The sequence below is a fragment of the Myotis daubentonii genome, chromosome 7 (assembly GCF_963259705.1).
Source record: "Myotis daubentonii chromosome 7, mMyoDau2.1, whole genome shotgun sequence".
Taxonomy (NCBI): domain Eukaryota; kingdom Metazoa; phylum Chordata; class Mammalia; order Chiroptera; family Vespertilionidae; genus Myotis; species Myotis daubentonii.
The window spans coordinates 6293872-6312871 of NC_081846.1; the positions used below are offsets into that span (position 1 = coordinate 6293872).

The 19000-nt window shown below is 41.9% G+C and overlaps 1 protein-coding gene across 13 annotated transcripts in view; it reads right to left on the reverse strand.

Moving 5' to 3' along the window:
* HECW2 (HECT, C2 and WW domain containing E3 ubiquitin protein ligase 2) overlaps positions 1–19000 on the reverse strand; it is a 264600-nt gene that overhangs the window by 55941 nt on the left and 189659 nt on the right. For all 13 annotated transcript variants that reach the window (XR_009453721.1, XM_059702621.1, XM_059702618.1 and 10 more), the window contains 2 exons: positions 18003–18099; positions 4445–4528 (listed from right to left, as the gene is read on the reverse strand). Coding sequence is in view for 12 of the 13 variants with exons in the window: in XM_059702621.1 (XP_059558604.1) it covers positions 4445–4528; positions 18003–18099 (181 nt within the window). In the remaining variant the exon portion in view is untranslated. The remainder of the gene's footprint in view (positions 1–4444; positions 4529–18002; positions 18100–19000) is intronic.

The following is a 19000-nucleotide window of genomic DNA, read 5'->3' on the forward strand; positions in this document are numbered from 1 at the left end:
GGTTTAAGGAAAGACTCCCCAAGGCACTGCTTCTGAGCCCGGCAAGGCTGCCCTTCCCCACACCATCCGAGGACTCTGAGTGATGCTGGAGGCCGTTTTGGTTGCCATAACTGGGAGAGGGGGTGCTTTTGGTATCTGGTGGGTAGAGGCTAGGATGCCCATAAACATCTCACAATGCACAGACTAGCTCCCTGCCACAAAGGCATATCCAGCCCACAGCGGCTACACTTCCAAGGCTGGGAAACCCCGGGTGGTAGCAATGACAGCCTTTCTGTCTTTCTTCACCCACATGCACACATCTGTGGGACCAGCCACTGAGCAAAGGCACTTTTACACAAGATATTTTTAAAGCCATCTTTCCACTTTTAAACTATAGAAGTCAGAAGGTTTGGGAACAGAAGCGGTAAGTAATCATATGTTTAATGCCTAATTAAGTCCTGAAATGGCCATTTCCCTTTTTCAGTAAGTCAGTAGTCATTGAATAATGTGATTTTAAAGGGAATCGCTAGTGAGAAGTCCCATGTAACAGCTGCTACCACAAAGTCCTAGCTAACGTAATTGTAGAGTAGGGACTAGCACCCTCTCCTCAGACATCTACACCTGTGCTTTATTTTTACTTCAGACAAACATGCGTGCATACATGTACATCTGTGTATGTGTACATTTACGTACACACACATATATATATGCATATATATGCATATGAGTGTGTGTGCATATATATATGCATGCAAGTGTGTATATTTTGTTCTCCTCTCTCACAACCTTAATAGGTATCCTTCCATAGTCTTATATTTAGCAACACATAGGCCTAGATAAAAAAATATATAGCTTTGCCTGATGCAACGCTAAAAATTACAATGGGGGCCGAAACCGGTCTGGCTCAGTGGATAGAGCGTCGGCCTGCGGACTGAAAGGTCCCAGGTTCGATTCCGGTCAAGGGCATGTACCTGGGTTGCGGGCACATCCCCAGTGGGGAGTGTGCAGGAGGCAGCTGATCGATGTTTCTCTCTCATTGATGTTTCTAACTCTCTATCTCTCTCCCTTCCTCTCTGTAAAAAATCAATAAAATATATTTAAAAAATTAAAAAAAAATTACAATGGGTATATGTACATAGCATCCTTGGATATTTTGTTCAACAATATAATTCTGAGATTTGTCTGTGCATAAGGATGTAATTTATTATTTTTACCTGCTATGCAGCAGGTCATTCTATGAACCAAGTTTATTTATCCCTATCTCTTTTGACAAATATTTACTTCTCCCCAACTTTGTGCTTTTATCAATAACGGTGCAGTGAACACCTTGGGCATACGTAAAAGAGTGTTTTAGCATAAACATGGTAACATAACTGAAATTAGAATTGCTCAGTCATAATGCAGTTGCCTTTTCAACTACACTAATATATAACACTAGGGGCCCGGTGCACGAAATTCGTGCACTTGGTGTGTTTGGGGGGGGGGTGTCCCTCAGCCCAGCCTGCCCCCTCTCACATACTGGGAGCCCTCAGGCGTTGACCCCCATCACCCTCCGATCGCCTGATCGGCCCCTTGCCCAGGCCTGACGCCTCCGCCAGAGGTGTCAGGCTTGGACAGGGGGTCCCCATCTCCCCCTGATCACTGGCTCTGGCCCCCGCCCAGGCCTGAGGCCTCTGGCCCAGGAATCATGTCTGGGCAGGGGACCCCCATCTCCCTCTGATCACTTGCTCCACCCCCCGCCCAAGCCTGACGCCTCTGACCCAGGCTTTAGGCCTGGGCAAGGGGACCATCATATCCCCCCAATCCCCGGCTCTGCCCCCCACCCAGGCCTGATGCCTCGGCCAGAGGAGTTGACCCTCATCACCCTCCGATCACCAATCACCAGATCGGCCCCTTGACCAGGCCTGAGGCCTCTGGCAGAGGTGTCAGTCCTGGGCAGGGGACCCCCAGCTCCCCGTGGTTGTAGGCTCCGCCCCTGCCCAGGCCTAACGCCTCTGGCCTAGGCGTCCGGCCCGGGCAGCGGGGACCCGCAGCTGCAGCGGCCCCGCGATCGTGGGCTTCGCTTTAGGCCCAGGCAAGGGACCCCTAGCTTCCGGGACTGCCAGCTTCGACCGTGCCCAGCTCCCATCACTGGCTCCACCCCTACTTCCTGCTATCACTGGCCAGGGCGGCAAAGGCACCTGATTCTCTGATCATGGCTGGGGGGCGGGGCAAAGGCGGCCCCAGGGCCGCCTTTGCCCTGCCCCCCAGCTCTTAGCTCCCCCCTGGGTTTCCGATCACTGTCAGTGGCAGGGGGCTTCTTCCTGCTTTCCCTTTCGCCTCCCTGTGTTGTGCCTACATATGCAAATTAACCGCCATCTTGTTGGCAGTTAACTGCCAATCTTAGTTGGCAGTTAATTTGCATATAGCCCTGATTAGCCAATGAAAAGAGTATCGTCGTACGCCAATTACCATTTTTCTCTTTTATTAGATAGGATTGCCAACCTGTATTCCGAAGAGGGCCTAGAAATGGCAATCCCACCATGTCCAGGCAATAAAAGAGGCCCCAATTTCTCAATTGGAATTATCAGGCTTCTGATTTTTTTTCAAATCGAACAGTGTGAACTTGTATCTTATTATTCGAAACTGCATTTTATGACTGCGAGCATCTCTCCATAAGTGTATTGGTTATTGCTGCTTCAATTTCTATGAAATGCCTTTTTCTAGCCTTCACCCATTTTTCTTTTAAATTGATTTAAAGGCATTCTTTATGTACTTATATCATTTTTATGCCTTATGAATATATTCTTCTAGTTTGTTACCTTTCTTTATGTCTTCATATATGGTGTCTTTCATTATGTAAATTTTAAAATTCAAATGTAGCCAAATTTATCAATCATTTCCTATATGAGCTCTAACAGAGGAATATTTTTTTACATGAGTTGAGTTAGTGAAAGAATATATGAACTAGAATTATCAATAACAGATGCAGCAAGGTCATTTAAGAACTCTCAGGTTTCATGATATCTATATTGGAAAATAGCCTGATACAGGTTTATTTTTGAATGGAATCATTTCCCAGAGCTGTGTCATCTATCTCCACACTGCAGGCTGCTGATAATCAAGTCCATTGGACCAGTAGTGATTTCTCTTTTTAAGAAATAGACAAAGTATAAAAACAGGCAGTCTTCCCCTATTAGCAACAAATCTGTTGCTTGAGTTCACAGTCACTATTTCAAATTATTCTAACTCCAAAGTAAAATTAAAAGTAAAGAGCTAAGAATATCCCCAAAAGTTTCAGTAATCATTAAAGATCATTTACTAAGCAGCACAACTAATACACTGCGTCACTGTATTATTAAAATGATAAACATATTTGATCATCCAAATATTTCCAACCAAACTATGGAAGAAACACCATATTCCATATTAATTGACGAATCATCTTCCTGACTGTCTGGCATAGCCTGTCCTATTTTCAGAACTAGCTCAGTACACCATGGGCAAGGCTCACCCTCTTGCAGTCAAGGAACCGCTCTACCATAGATCTTATTCAGAATCCAGTGAAATGAAATCTTTATGGAAAGTGAATATATCCCAATGAATTATGCTCCAAAAATCCAGTAAAAGAAACTAACGTTTTGGCTTTAGTTTTTAAAATATGGCAACTATCAAGTAGGCAGTTAGAAACGGTTCAGGTCAAGATCATTATGAATAACATGAATGAGATTGTTAGCACTCTGGGATAAATAAAATATTGACTGACATGGCTCAGCATGACTTGCCCTTTCATTCTATGGAGGTCACACTGGTGGGGTGTCCCAACCACTGGGGGGAGCAAGCATTGTTCTACTCTGGCCTCCTACATTTGAAGGCTAATATTGAAAATGAAAAGAGCTCTTGAAATCTGGCTATTTCCCCTCGAAACCACTCTAAAATTTAAGACCAAAGGTACTCTAACCAGCAGCAAAGAAAACACAATTGGTCGGTTTTATGAAGGGCTATCAAGTTGAAAGTGAGGACCAGAGACCAAATTTCAACTTGATCTGATTTCCCAGACCTAAACTCTCAAAACCATAGAGTAAATAAACAGTATTGAATCAGCAAAAGGGGACCGAGCACAAGTTACACACACACACACAATCTGAAAGAAAATACAAACATGACCTCTTCTACGCTGAAGGGGTAAGCTGTATCTACCCTTCTGCTCCATTCTGTGAATAGGACGTTCCATGCATTGGCCTCTACAGACCCTCCCCTGCTCTAATGCCACCTCCTCGACCAGCAGGGCAAAAACAATCAGACATCTCCGTGATGGGAGCGGCGATCCGGAATGAAGGACCACTACACCAGCATCCACCTCGGGAAGTGAGCATCCCCCAAGAACTCAGGAATAAAGGCTACCAGTGCTGTCAAATTATTTTCTAAAATGCTCCTGACACCTGATAATAAGACCCTTTCTAGCTCAAGAATGAGTGTCACCTACCTCAGCAACATCACAAGGTCTGCATCACTGGAAAGACGCACCAATCCTGGGGTCCCTTCCGTTCGAATAAATTGGATCTTCTCCCTGTCCGAGCAAAGAAGTGGTTCACAATTTATGTAGTCGATTTTTGAGACATAACTCAGTGCTTTAGGCACCAATTTTTAAAATGATGGTCACATGATTTTTGGGGTACCTGTTATGTGGCAGCTGCGGTGTGGCATCCTAGGAACACACATCCAAGGCAGACATGGTCTTTGCCTTCAAGGACAACCTCACGGGGGTCAACATTAGCTAGTCCTAATGCTGGAAAAGATTCTTTTATTGGTCCTAACCGGTTTGGCTCAGTGGATAGAGCGTCGGCCTGCGGACTGAAAGGTCCCAGGTTGAATTCCGGTCAAGGGCATGTGCCTTGGTTGCGGGCACATTCCCAGTGGGAGGTGTACAGGAGGCAGCTGATTGATGTTTCTCTCTCATCGATGTTTCTAACTCTCTCTCTCATTCCCTCTCTGTAAAAATTCAATAAAATATATATATAAAAAAGATTCTTTTATTGCCTGCTATTTTGCTGCCCAAGTCCTACTACGGGTCGTAGTGTCATCCAACCAAGAAAACACAGTCTCGGCTTTGAGTTAAAGCCTGTTGTGGGCTTGAATCTAATCAACCGTAGATCATTCAGGCTGATTCCCTGTTATTGCAAATAGTGAGTGTGTAGGGATAGTCATTTATATTCCTGAGAGAGAACCTTTAGATTATATGTGAGGAGCACACTCTTACTTGGAAGCAGGTAGCATCGATGCATTATATATTCAAGACAAGGGCAGACGGTTCTTTCAAATAACTGAAAATGCGGGACACTTCCAGTTACTACAGTTGGAGAGACGGATTCTGTGTCTACCTGTGCAAGGCACACGCGCTCACACAAACTCATATCCAACACCACGCTGTGCGCTATTCTACCATCGTTCTATTACAGGTACATGTGATAACATCAGGTGTTTTGTTTGTTTCATGAGTCATGTTACTGTTTACAATTCTTTATATTAATACAATTTTAGTAAAATTTTTCCTCGTTGTATCCCCTGATTGACACCGGGCTATTTCAAAGCAAACCATATTATTTTTTATGAAATGAGAGGAAAAATAAGAATATAAATTATGTTGAAAGCATTACATTTGGTAGGAGCACTGGGGCCAACAGAATCATGTCTTACTTCAAGGACTAATGACCATGTACTCAGATTCCAGGATACAATGAGACAGCGAGTATTTAAGCATTTACTTAGATGTAAGTATTTATTTAGATTTAGCTCTTATCTACAGAGCATTTTGTTTCCCTGTTTACTATTTTTAGTAAAATTCCACTGCCATTTACATTTCCAAATTCCAAATTGTCTTCTGAGCTACGTAGAGGCCTGCAGGCAATGAGGTGGAAGGCGAGGTTTAATTGTTGAGACAAGAAAATTCCCTAATCACAGAAAGTCACTGGATTTTCTCTCAACAACACAGCTCACTAGATAAACAGTTCAGTTCCCGGCTTCTTCTGGCTAGATCCATTTTACAGAACATGTTAGCATATGAAGCAGCTAACCTTTGGCATGGCCAGTTTTGTCTGTCCTTCACTACCAGTAGCCATATATATATACACAATGGCAGACTTGTGTGTAAGAAAGCCCAGCTCTCTGCTTAACGCTATTTCAGTTTGGAGGCTCCAAACAATCAGAGCATTTCCCCCAAGTGTTCAAATCACATGTCTAAAGCACAGGATGAAAACCAAGGCCCATTATCTGGTGAATGATTTTTTTTTTTTTTTGGATAAGAAATATAAAAGTTGGTTTAAAAAAGCTAACAAGGAAAAGTTATCTTGGAGAAAAAATAAACAATAATTTAAACAAAGAAGTACTCTTTAAGGGCCAGTAACACTATACTTTGATCTTGAAGAATCGAAATCTATCTCCAACAAATACACAATTTATCTCCTAAGTCTATCATCACAGGGAACCAGGCAAACAGATCAAAATCAGAAAGCAAACAGGCTGAGCTCTCTCCCCCACTTCTCTGCCTGGAGGTACCCAGCGAGGGTGGGGCAATGACAAGGATATCATGCTCTGGACTGTGGCTTGTGTGTTTCCCGTGAATAAGGAAAAGATCATGGTTCTGAATCACAAGGGTGACAGGGTGAGGAAAGAAACGCCAAGACACCAAAGGAAACGTGCCAAGTGGGAAATTGTTCATCACTTTCCAGATATTAACTCCTAAGCAGTGAAGGTCACTCGCCTGATTCTTGAGGCAACGATCGAGCCGAGGCAGGCTGAGACTAGCTTCCTGCGGGACCAGCTAACTCATCACAGAGACAAGTTATCGGTCATATGCTTCCAGGAACAAGACACTGGAGCATGTCATCTGATGTACATCAGGCCACTAAGTACTTTCTTATACTAATATTCATGCATTCTCTCAGCATACATTTTCTGAGTGCCTCCTATGTGCGAGGCGTGGTGTCACACACCAGGAACCCAATACATGATAAGACTACAGTCCCTTTCGCAAAGAGTTCATGGCACCGTGAAAGAGAGAAAGTCAGTGGGAAATCCTAGTATCACATGAAAACACTTAGTTACTTTCAGTTAGCTGAACTTTGTTTAGGCCTGATGCCCACCCCTAGTCTATAAACTCCTTTCTAAGGCCTTGTAGGGTAGAAACAAAGTAGGCACTGGCAAAGGGTGAAGGGAACATGTCAAGGCTGAAAACGAGACCGAAGTCAGCTGCTATACTCAGAAATGTCACCAATCTTTTCTGAGAAATGAAAAGAAAAAAAAATAAGGGAACTACTTCTTTGTCCTCGGGTATTTGACCAACATTCTATAGACCAGTATTTCTCAAACTGGTGTTCTTGTCTACCAGAAATCTACAGACAAAATCTTTGAGTTCTGGGACAATTAAAACATTTTGTTTTCACTTTGATAATCAAAACTGCTGATATTGAGGTAAGCATATTTTAGATAATCTCATGACATTCACGACTGAACACTGCCATGTGACTTTGGCTCCCATGTTTGCATTTATAAGACAGCGGCTGCCAAGTGATCAGAGATTAACTTCAAAGCGTCAGGGCCAGGCCCTTAGGTCTGTAGCAAGGCCTTAATGGTAACTATGATAACAACCACCCTTGTCTACTATTCATGCACAATTCTTTACCAACTGAAAACACAAAACTTTTCTTTTGTAGCATTGATTTGCATAATGACGATGCTGAAGTAAGGCTAAGGAATGTATCTCTAAGTAGCCATACGCTAAAGAGAAAACAAAATAGATGGGTTTGAAAATAAATGAGGTATTTATACTAAATAAAGCATAAAAGATGTCGCAATTCATTCTAAGAACAAATGTTTTACGATAGTTTACAAATAGAAAAGTGGCGGTAAGATCATCACATAGTACATTTAAGGACCTATGTTCTCTTCGGCACTGTATTTAGGGGCACACTATTGAATGAATTTGCTCATCAAAACAATGAATCGGCAGACAAAATTTATGCTATTTGTTAAGAAGGAAAAGTAGTGACCACGATAATGCCACAGATGCCTGTGATGGGCCATTAGATGCAAAATCACAACAAGCAAGTCAAACACAACTGAAACGAAAAGCCCAACTGTATCTGTCCCCTGACAATGGTCCCAACGTTGGTGATTCGGTCTCTGAGAAACCAAGTCTTCTCATTACTTCAAGTGTGATTGATTTTTTAAGTTTTTACTTAATTTATACGTCTCTTGGTTTTATAGTTATTAAAAGTACAGAGATAAAAAGGTTACGCATATTTTATATTTGTACACATTTATGTTTCAATAAAATGAAAGTGGTTAAAGTCTACATTGTAGACCTGCCATATTTCTTTTCCTCGTAGAGTGAGAAATAACAGATTTGGCTCCTAACAAATTTCCATGAGTTCACTCAGTGTCTGAAATAAACTAATAGGTTTGAGAAATATTGTTAAAGATACGATGACTCTTAGGAGGGGGACATTGGAAAGTTACATTAATATATTTATCCAGTTGTATCTTATATTGCATAGAGTTATGAGGACTCTGGCAGTCCTCTAATTTCTTTCTTTACTGCCTTCACCTTAAAGCCACTTCCGTGGCTTATAATGAGGATTAAGGTTATATTCAAATAACAGCTTATCATGTGAACTACCCTTCATGGCTGTTGCTCCTCTCTGTGCCCTCTGGGGTACATCCCAGCACTTCCTCCATCACACTTTCCCACAGGGCCAGGAAGCTAGGACTTAAGTTCCTTTTGAAACATGAGTTTCTTGAGGGCAAAGCCCTTCCTTCCTCCTTTGCTTTTGTGTTCCCCAAGTGCCTACCACGGGGCTGTGCGCACAGCAGTGCTCAGTAAAATGCAAGCCAGGCACTGGATCAGTGAACCCCAAAAGGACAGACTTGGCTCCGAACAAATTTCTCTGAGTCCACTCAGTGTTTGGAAGAAACTATCTTGCCATCATTTTGTTGTTGTTGTTGTTGTTGTGGCAGAGAAAAAGACAATCAGAAAGCAGACCTCAGATTATTAACTCCAACAGAACCCCCTGAGGGAAGTGCAAAGACAGGCAAAGGAGCAATCCCTTCTAAAGAAAGCTCACCACGGTGGTATGAGGCTCAACTGTCCAGTGAGAACCTCAGGAGAAAGTTGCTGGCTGCTGCTGCCTCCGATGCCCATAATAATTAGCCTTCTGCAACCACTTCCTCCAGCACAGAGAATCACCCCAGCGGAGGAACCCTAGCAGAAGATCATTTGAGGACAATCAACACAGTCTCAAGACCGGAATTCCCACAGAAAATACTCCCACCGGAACCAGCCAACATTTTGTTGAAGTTGAAGAAGCGCACATGATCAGAAACGGTCAGAAGCAGCAACGCTTCTAAACCACAGAGCCCTGGGTGGCAGACTCTGCGGCACACATGGCTCCTGCAGACCCAGCTCAGGAACACCTTCAAAAACACACGGGTTTTTAAAAACTCCCCGAGGGCAGTTTTAGAGAAATCCCCAGGACTTCTCTAGCGGGGGATGCCAAGGAAGGAAAATGAGCACCGATCGTTTATCCACAGTCTTTGCTGCAGTCACAGGGTCCAGTCTGACTTGTATGGAGCCAAGCAGTGACAGGACCAGCTTTCCCTTCTCCGTCCTATTATAGAGGTTAGATTTGGAAATACTGGTCCATTACGGTCACAGTATACTTACAGACACACAGAAGTGACATTAACCAGCCATATGTTTGGGGGAAAATATTTGTGGTAAATGGATATGAATCAGTTCCTTGATAAGAATGTAAAGAGTTACTTAGAACTATTGGACAAGGAAACTAAGAAAACAATGAACTTACAATTGCATCAAAGAATACCTAGGAATGGCCCAGTTGGCGTGGATCAGTGGTTGAGCATTGACCTATGAACCAGGAGGTCATCGTTTGATTCCTGGTCAGGGCACATGCCTGGTTGCTAGCTCGATCCCCAGTGTGGGACATGCAGGAGGCAACAGATCAATGATTCTCTCTCATCATTGATGTTGCTATCTCTCTTTCCCTCTCCCTTCCTCTCTGAAATCAATAAAAAATATATTTTAAAAATACCTAGGAATAAACTTAACCAAGGATGTAAAAGACCTGTACTTGAAAAATTAGAAGACTATACAGAAAGAAATTGAAGATACAAATAAATGGAAGCAGACACTGTGCTCATAGATAGGAAGAATTAACATCATTAAAATGTCTACACTACCCAAAGCAATCTATAGATTGACTGCAATCCTTATCAAAATACCAATGGCATTTTTCACAGAACTAGACCAAATGATCCAAAAATTTATATGGAACCACAAAAGACCCCAAATAGCCATATCAATCTTGAGAAAGAAGAACAGAGTTGGAGGGATCACATTACCTGATATCAAACTATACCACAAGGCCATTGTAATCAAAACAGCACAGTACTGGCATAAAAACAGACATACTGATCAATGGAATAGAATAGAGAGTCCTGAAATAAACCCACACCTATATGGTCAATTAATATATGACAAAGGAGGCAAGAATATATAGTGGGGTAAAATAAATCTAGTCAATAAATGATGTTGGGAAAATTGGACAGATACATGCAAAGAAATGGAACTAGACTATCTTCATTTTTAAAAATATTGTTGAAAGTATTACATACATCCTCTTTTTCCCCCACTGACCCCTTCTAGCCAGCCCCAGCTCCCTGCCCTACATTTTTACCATCTATTGTCTGTGTCCATTGGTTATGTACATATGCATACAAATTCTTTGGCTGATCTCTTGCCACCCATCCACCCAACCACCCCTCCCTTCTCTCCTTCTTACACCATATACAATGAACTAACAATGCATTAAAGACTTGAATGCAAGACTCAAAACCATAAAACTCCTATAAGGAAGCATAAGCCGTAAAATCTCAGACCTTTCTCATGCAATATTTTTCTGATACATCTCCTTGGGCCAGGGAAACAAAAGAAAAAATAAACAAATGGGACTACATCAAACTAAAAAGCTTTTGCACAGTGAAGGAAACCATCAACAAAACAAAAAGACAACCCACTGAATGGAAAAACATATTTGCCAATGATACATCCAAAAACGGGTTAATATCCAAAATTTATAAAGAACTCATACAACTCAACAATCAAAAACTTAAACAATCGCCGAAACCGGTTTGGCTCAGTGGATAGAGTGTCAGCCTGCGGACTGAAAGGTCCCAGGTTCGATTCCGGTCAAGGGCATGTACCTGGGTTGCGGGCATATCCCCAGTAGGAGATGTGCAGGAGGCAGATGATCGATGTTTCTCTCTCATCGATGTTTCTAACTCTCTATCTCTCTCCCTTCCTCTCTGTAAAAAAATCAATAAAATATATTTAAAAAAAAAACTTAAACAATCCAATCGAAAAATGGACAAAGGAGCTGAATAGACACTTCTCCAAAGAGGATATAATGACGGCCAACAGGCCTATGAAAAAATGCTCAATGTCACTGATCATCAGAGGAATGCAAATTTAAAGCACAATGAGATATCACCTCACACCCGTAAGAATGGCTCTCATCAATAAATCAACAAACAACAAGTGTTGCTGAGGACATGAAGAAAAGAGAAACCTTGTGCACTGTTGGGAACACAGACTGGGGCATCCCCTATAGGAAACAGTATGGAGGGTCCTCAAACAATTAAAAATGGAATCGCCTCATTACTCAATGATTCCACTTTTGGGTATATACAGGGTGTGGCAAAAGTAGGTTTACAGTTGTTCATATGGAAAATAAAATAATTAATAGATAATACAAGAATAAACTGCATACTCACAACTGTAAACCTACTTTTGCCACACCTTGTATATCCAGAGAAACCCCAAACAGTCATTCGAATGATTATAGTATGTGCTCACTGCAGCATTATTTACAATAGCCAAGCTATGAAAGCAATCCAGGTGCCCATCAACAGACACATGCATCAAGAAGAGGTGGTACGTACATATACACAATGGAATAGTATTCAGCCACAGAAAAGAATAAAATCTTCTCATTTGTGACAGCATGGATGGACCGGACCTACAGGGTATTATGCTAAGTGAAGGCAGTCAGTCAGAGGAAGACAAATACCATACAATTTCACATATACGTGGAATCTAAAGAACAAAAATGAGCAAATAAGCAAAATAGAAAGAAGCTCATAGACACAGAGAGCAGACTGATGGTTGCTGGAGGGGAGGAAGGTTGGGGGGATGGGTGAAAAAGATGAAGGGATTAAGAAGTACAGATTGGTAGTTGCAAAATAGTCACGGGATATAACGTACAGCATAGGGAATATAATCAATAATATTGTAATAACTCTGGACCGTGCCAGTGGGTACTGAAAATATTGGGGGGAACACTTTGTAAAGTAGGTGACTGTCGAACCACTAGGCTGTACACGGGAAGCACTGAATGTAAACAATAATTAAGAAATAAAATTGAAACATAGAGTTACTTAACTCTCTTTGCTGGCTTCCTCATTTTGAAATAAACATAATTATAGTGCGTGGCTCAAAGGGTTGTTTGTGGGAAGGATTAAATGAATGAATGAAACTAAAGTACTTAGCATGGAACCTATTTCGTGATGGCACTGAATAATTTTTAGCTATGGTGTATATCATTAGGTAGGCCTCATAATTATTTATTCATTTTTCAATAGCTGTAAGATTTGTTGAAAACAGGACCAAATTAGAAACCTTGGGCCGGACTCCTTTTCCTGTTTCTGCAGGTTGCTGCAACCACACTGTTTGTCTTGGTTCATTCCACAAATATTTGTTGAGTACTTTTACGATAAGCAGTCGACAAAATGATGGGCTCTCTGTAAAACTGAACTAACTCTGTGAGTGCCGAAGAGTTAACAAATATGAAGGTTTTACATTTCTCATCATTCAATAGCTAGTGGGGAACACTATCAATGAAGAAGAGCCCGTTTGAGCTCTAAAAGTAGAGTTTAGTTATTACACACAAGAATCTGGTTATGAGACACCTTACCTAAGGCGTTCCAAGAGCTTGGACCTAAGTCCATTGTGATTCTGAGGAATGAGTATCAAGGATATCCTAGCACGTATAACTAGAGAATTTTATTTTCATATGAATTCTACTATTTTATTATGTATTTGATAACAGGTGGCTTAATGAAAATATATTGAGGAATTGGAACTGTTACATCTCCTGTCATTTTATTTTAAAATAACGATATATTAAAAAACAAACAAATTAGTTAATATGAAGCAATTAGGATGAGCAAGCCAGTAAAAAGCGTGTAAAGGGACAGATAAGGATATGGCAGTGCTTTCTAAACGGTAATGAAAAATGTCAAGGCAAGGACAAAAAACCTCGAAGTACCAATTTCCAGAAAAGAATACCATAAAAACTAGTGGTTTCCCACATTTTGGTAATCATTGTTTAGAAGACTTAAAAAAAAAAAAATCCACCCACAACAGAAAGAAAAACATAAAATGCTTTGGAAAACCGAGACAAGAAATGCTGAGTTCTTAAATAAACAAGAAAATTTTATTGTAAGAAATGAAAGGGTTCAATACACGAAAAAATGTTATGGTTGTAAAAGAGAAAGTAGAAAAGTATATTTTAATTGTATCCACAGTAAATATAAAAAAAAATCCCTGTGAAAATCCCAATGTATTATTTTAAATACGTTTTCATTGCTTTTCAGAGAGAGAGGGAGGAGAGGGAGAGAAACATCGACTGGTTGCCTCTCGCATGCACCCCTACCAGGGATCAAGCCTGCAACCTGAGTATGTGCCCTGATGGGTAATCGGACCTACGACCTCTCGGTCCACAGGACAATGCTCAACCAACTGAGCCACACTGGCCAGGCCAACTCTCTATGTATTTTAAAAGTTGAGAACATTATTCAAAAGTTCATCTCAATATGCAAAACAATGCTGCCCAGTCCAGATGGCCGCACAGGCAGGTGCATGCTCACATCCTCCCACCACCACCTCAAAGGTACAGCTAGACTACAGAACCACCATGCTTCAGAATTGTCTGAGGCGCAGCGAGCAGAAGTCCTATAGCTGAGGATGTGGACGGAGAGGCAGCCACTTCGAGGCTGATGTGAGCAGGCTGGTCCCACACCCACGTGTGGGGGATGACAATCGGGAGGGATGTCTTGGCCGAGGAGGTCCCCCCTGGAGAGCAAAGGGCCCTGGCCCCGCACCAGGCCCCCCAGCCCAGGGTTCAAGTGCTGGGAAGAGAAGGTCCTATAAGTTCTGGCTGTGGAAATCGGCAGCGATTATGACTGAGTGAAATGCGGGGAGTCGGTGGCGGGGAGGTCTTCTGGAGTCTCAGGCAGTTCCTCTTAAAGGGCCTGCCCAGGGACTTCCTCGGACCTGGCCCCTCTGAGTCCTATGAGGATTAAAAAGACGAGTAAGACGCTGACCTTGATTTCATGTAGCTTGCACTTGGTTTGGAATGTAAATACATAAGAATCAATATGTTAGGGCCGTGGTCAGCAAACTTCGGCTCTTTGGCCCCTTGAGTGTGGCTCTTCCTAAGCCTTAGGAGTACCCTCATTAAGTTAATAACAATGTACCTACCTATATAGTTTAAGTTTAAAAAATTTGGCTCTCAAAAGAAATTTCAATCATTGTACTGTTGATATTTGGCTCTGTTGACTAATGAGTTTGCCGACCACTGTGTTAGGGGAAAAAAACAAGATATTTTAAAACACTTTAAGCACAGATGGTATACTATTAAGCCATTTCTATGATAAATGATCAAAGTCAGACACATAAGGCACCTGATTTTTAATATAATGACACGCTTATGAGCCTGCGAGAATGTTTTCAGTAAAATGTGTCCCAAGGAACTGATAGTAATAACTAATTAACTAATTCAATGGGGTACATTCATAGTATCCATTTGTATGTGGGACGATGTGTATGAACAAGGAGGTTTCAATTTTAGGTTAATTTTTCTGTAGACAGTTTCCGTGACTATTTAAGTCCACCGAGAGAGACAAAAAATACATTATTAACATAGACGGGATGCATACTTCGTTTGTAAGAAATGCCTCTGATTCACTAGTAAGTTCTCACTTTATCTAAACATACATGTAAACAGCAGATTCCATGAGAAACTATTTTGTGCTAGCATAGTGACTGTGCATTCTGGGATGGCTTTTTACTCTTTCGCGTTTGGGGGGAAACACTGAGGCTCGACTCTACACTGATGTTTTCCTTTGGCCCACACAGAGCTACTGAAAAAAGATGGTGTTTTGCAGAACTGTTTTCGTCCTAAGAGCAACAATACAGCAAAAATCAATAGTGGAACAGACATGCCCCAAACATGGCTACTCTTCATGATGGAAAATGGTGCGCAGATCCTGCCTGAACTGTTAGCAAGAAAATACAAGGCTCTGTGGTCCAGAATCTGCAATATCTCTCATGAGACGACCGGGAGCTCATTTCTCAGTCTGATTAACCAGGCCTTCTTACGCAAGGCCCTCTGGTGCACCATGCACGACTGAGTGGGTGCCACAGTAAACAAGTGTACAGAATGGTAACGTGCATGGTTTGGTGATTTCGGTGGGATTTAGAGCAGCCTGCGTGTCAGGCTGGGGAAAGTACTCAGACTTGATTAGAGGTCAACTAATGGGAAACTGGGATTTCTGGGTAAGCAACCGCTGCCGTGTCAGACTTGACCTTTAGAAGGTGACGACAAGCTTAGAGACCTGACAGACTGGCGGGGTGGGTGGGGAGGGTGAAATGGGTGGCGTCTAAAGGTACAAACTCCGGTGGTAAAGGAAACAAGTGCTGGGACGTGACAGACAGCATGGTGACCTTCGTTCAGTGATCTTCAGCCTTTCCCAGCCAGCTCATGGCACATAAGCTTAGCACTGAAGGTCTGCGGCACACCAAGAAATCTATTCCTTGCTGATCTGACAAAATAAATCGGAATAATTGTAATGTATTCACAATGGACAGATATTGTTGTGCTGGCTGTTGTCACTTTTTTTAAAAAAGAGAGATCCATCATCTATCTATCTATCTATCTATCTATCTTGGTTAATCCTCACCCGAGGATATTTTTCCATTGATTTTTAGAGAGAGTGGAAGGGAGAGGAAGAGACAGAAAGAAACATCGATGTGGGAGAGACACATTGATTGGTTGACTCCTGCACACACCCTGACCAGGGCGGGGGAACCTGTAACCGAGGTACATACCCTTGATCAGAATCGAACCCGGGACCCTTTAGCTCATGGGCCAGTGCTCTATCCACTGAGCCAAACCATCTAGGGCTGTTGTCATTTTTTATTTGGCAATCTAAGGAAAAAGAGAACAGTGCTCCTGGATAAATAGTATTGCATGTTCTAAAAATTCTGTGGCACACCGTTTGAAAATCGCTACTGCAGTTAATAATACTGTGTTGCATATTTGAAAGTTGCTAAGAGAGATCTTAACACTCTCATTACAAGAAAAAATTTTATAACTATGTTTGGTGACAGATGTTAACTAGACTTATTGCAGTGATCATTTTACAGTACATGCAAATATCAAATCATTATGTTGGGCACCTGAAACTAATATAATGTTGCAGGTCAAAAGTACCTCAGGAAAAAATAGAGACAGACTGAAAACATCGTAAGAAGGATATTTGGTAATTTATTTTCAAATAAATATATATATGTGTATACATATATACACATATATATATTCACTATATGCAAAATGCTACACTAGATATTTGAGCATAAAGAAGAGAAAAAAATGATTTGAATAACATCCCTATTTTAAGGAGCTTAAAATGGAATTAAAAATAAAGCATAAAGGCTCAAAAGTCTAATTAAAGCACAAAAGTCATAGAACCAAAATAGTATGAAGGGTAAGTTGATATATTACATGATTAAGTAGGCAATTAAGTGTCTAGACCACAGCTTATTAAACCTGGCAGCGCCAATGAAATTATAGAGAGAGGTTTTAAAAAGTAAATGCTTGAGCTCTACCCCAGACCTCCTGAATGAAACTTCTGGGCTGGGTGTGGAAGACTAGGGGGTACAACTTCAGAGAAGGGAGGGGAGCTGGGGGCGATGAGACCTGGCACCTTGTACTTCATAAAGCTCCCAGACGATCCTGATGAACACAGGCTGGCACCCCAAGTAGAGAAGGACTTGAGGGTCCCTGCTGTGCGTCAGGATGGCACCCCGGGGCAGACCCATTTCTAGCAGTGAATGTGGCGTGTAAACCCAAAGGGCTCGGAGTTCTGGCAGACTGTCCGCCTTAACTCCCACTTTTTCCATCTCACCATGGACGCTGAGAAAACCTAGCCTCGCTCCTGAGAGGAAGCGTACACAGGGAGGGTGCACCGCTCATGGAGGGGCGGATGGCATTGGGTTCCGAAGGCAAGGTCTTTCCTGCCCAGCGCAGAAGAGGAGAAAAATCCTGCCAGGGAAAAGGAGCAGCATGTTTTCAGGAAAGTACCACCGGGCTTGAAGCCGGAGGCGTGGAAGGCCTGTTGAGAAGAAAGGGTTCGTGCAGGGGAATGCGGGACTGTAGATGGTACCGGGTTCCCTCCTCGGGTGCCCTCCTCGGTTCGGCCGTGTTTTTATTATGGAAAAATTCGAATACCAAGTCTAGAGTTTTATGAGTCTCAATTCAACAAGCGCTATGTTGTTGTTTTTGTTTTCTCAAGCTACTCAGAAAGGTTCGTGTCTTGTTATTTTCATTATAATCTGCACATCGAGGGGGCATTCTTGGCTGTGAATTTTGTGGGTGTTTTTTTTTTTCCATATTCTTTAAAGAAGGTTCTGGGTTCTTTAGTCAATTTTATTCCATCCTTGTGCTTAACAGAGAAAAGCCAGGACTACAGTGACCTGGCGTTGACGACATAAAGTGTTCGTGACCAGATGCCTCTGGACAGCATGCCAGAGAGAAAGAGTAAATTTCCAAGACGATGACCATTGTTCCTGAAGATTTAAAGCTGGGGCGTACGCACTCTGCACCAAACGCCAATACTATGGTTACCTGAGTGAGTGGTTCCTGGTGAGATCAGGCTGACGTTCCTGCAGAATTTCAAAGATATTGGGTTGGCGCAGAAATGCAACGATCTTGTCATTATAAGCTGAAAATCAGAAAACAGGACAACATTTACAAACAACCTGCTATTCGTTTTGTGCATATGAATCCAAACTTTTTAAAAATCTGTTTTCCGGGTTAATACTCCTGGCACTCTAGCCACTACCAACACTTAAACTCCACGCTGTGTCTATGCTGTTATGAACATTGGACTTAGATCTATCCGGTGTGACTTTCTTTACCATTCATTACTCATTTGATGAGTCATATTTGTCATCAACTAGCAAGGTGAGATCACCACGATTCCATCTATTAATCATTTCAAGCCACTGCTTATCAAAATCAACTTCATAAGTAACTTTTAGAAATAGATAACTATCTTCTGATTACATTATCAGCCATGCAGGGAGGTAAAGAGGCAGAACAAGTCCCCAAAATGCAACAGTCGCCAGCAACCGCTACTACCAAAATGCAGAGAACAAGCCATTCCCGAATTCTATGTGGGAATAGATGCCATCAAGCCACACACAGCTCTTTACCAAACCAACTATATCAACACCTACAACACAATCAGCAACATCAACTATCCGTTAAAAAAAAATTTATCTTAGCCAAGGTTGCCTAATGCCCATAGAAATTTAAAAATAGTTACTTAAAATTCATTAAGGGCTTTTGTCATACCTCTTTTTATCAAGAAAACTAGTTTTTGTTACTTAAGATGATTCATCTTGATTACATTTATTTATAATCAGAAATATAGGTATATTTAAATCACATAACTGAGTGAATTCTCAAATATCAGAAACCCTTAACAACTTGTTTTTCTTTAACTTCAACAATCTAATGCAACAGCTCTACTCAGAAAAGGCAGAGCGTGGCATTAAAAAATCTCCTCCTAGAGCCGTGGTCGGCAAACCGCAGCTCGCGAGCCACATGCGGCTTTTTGG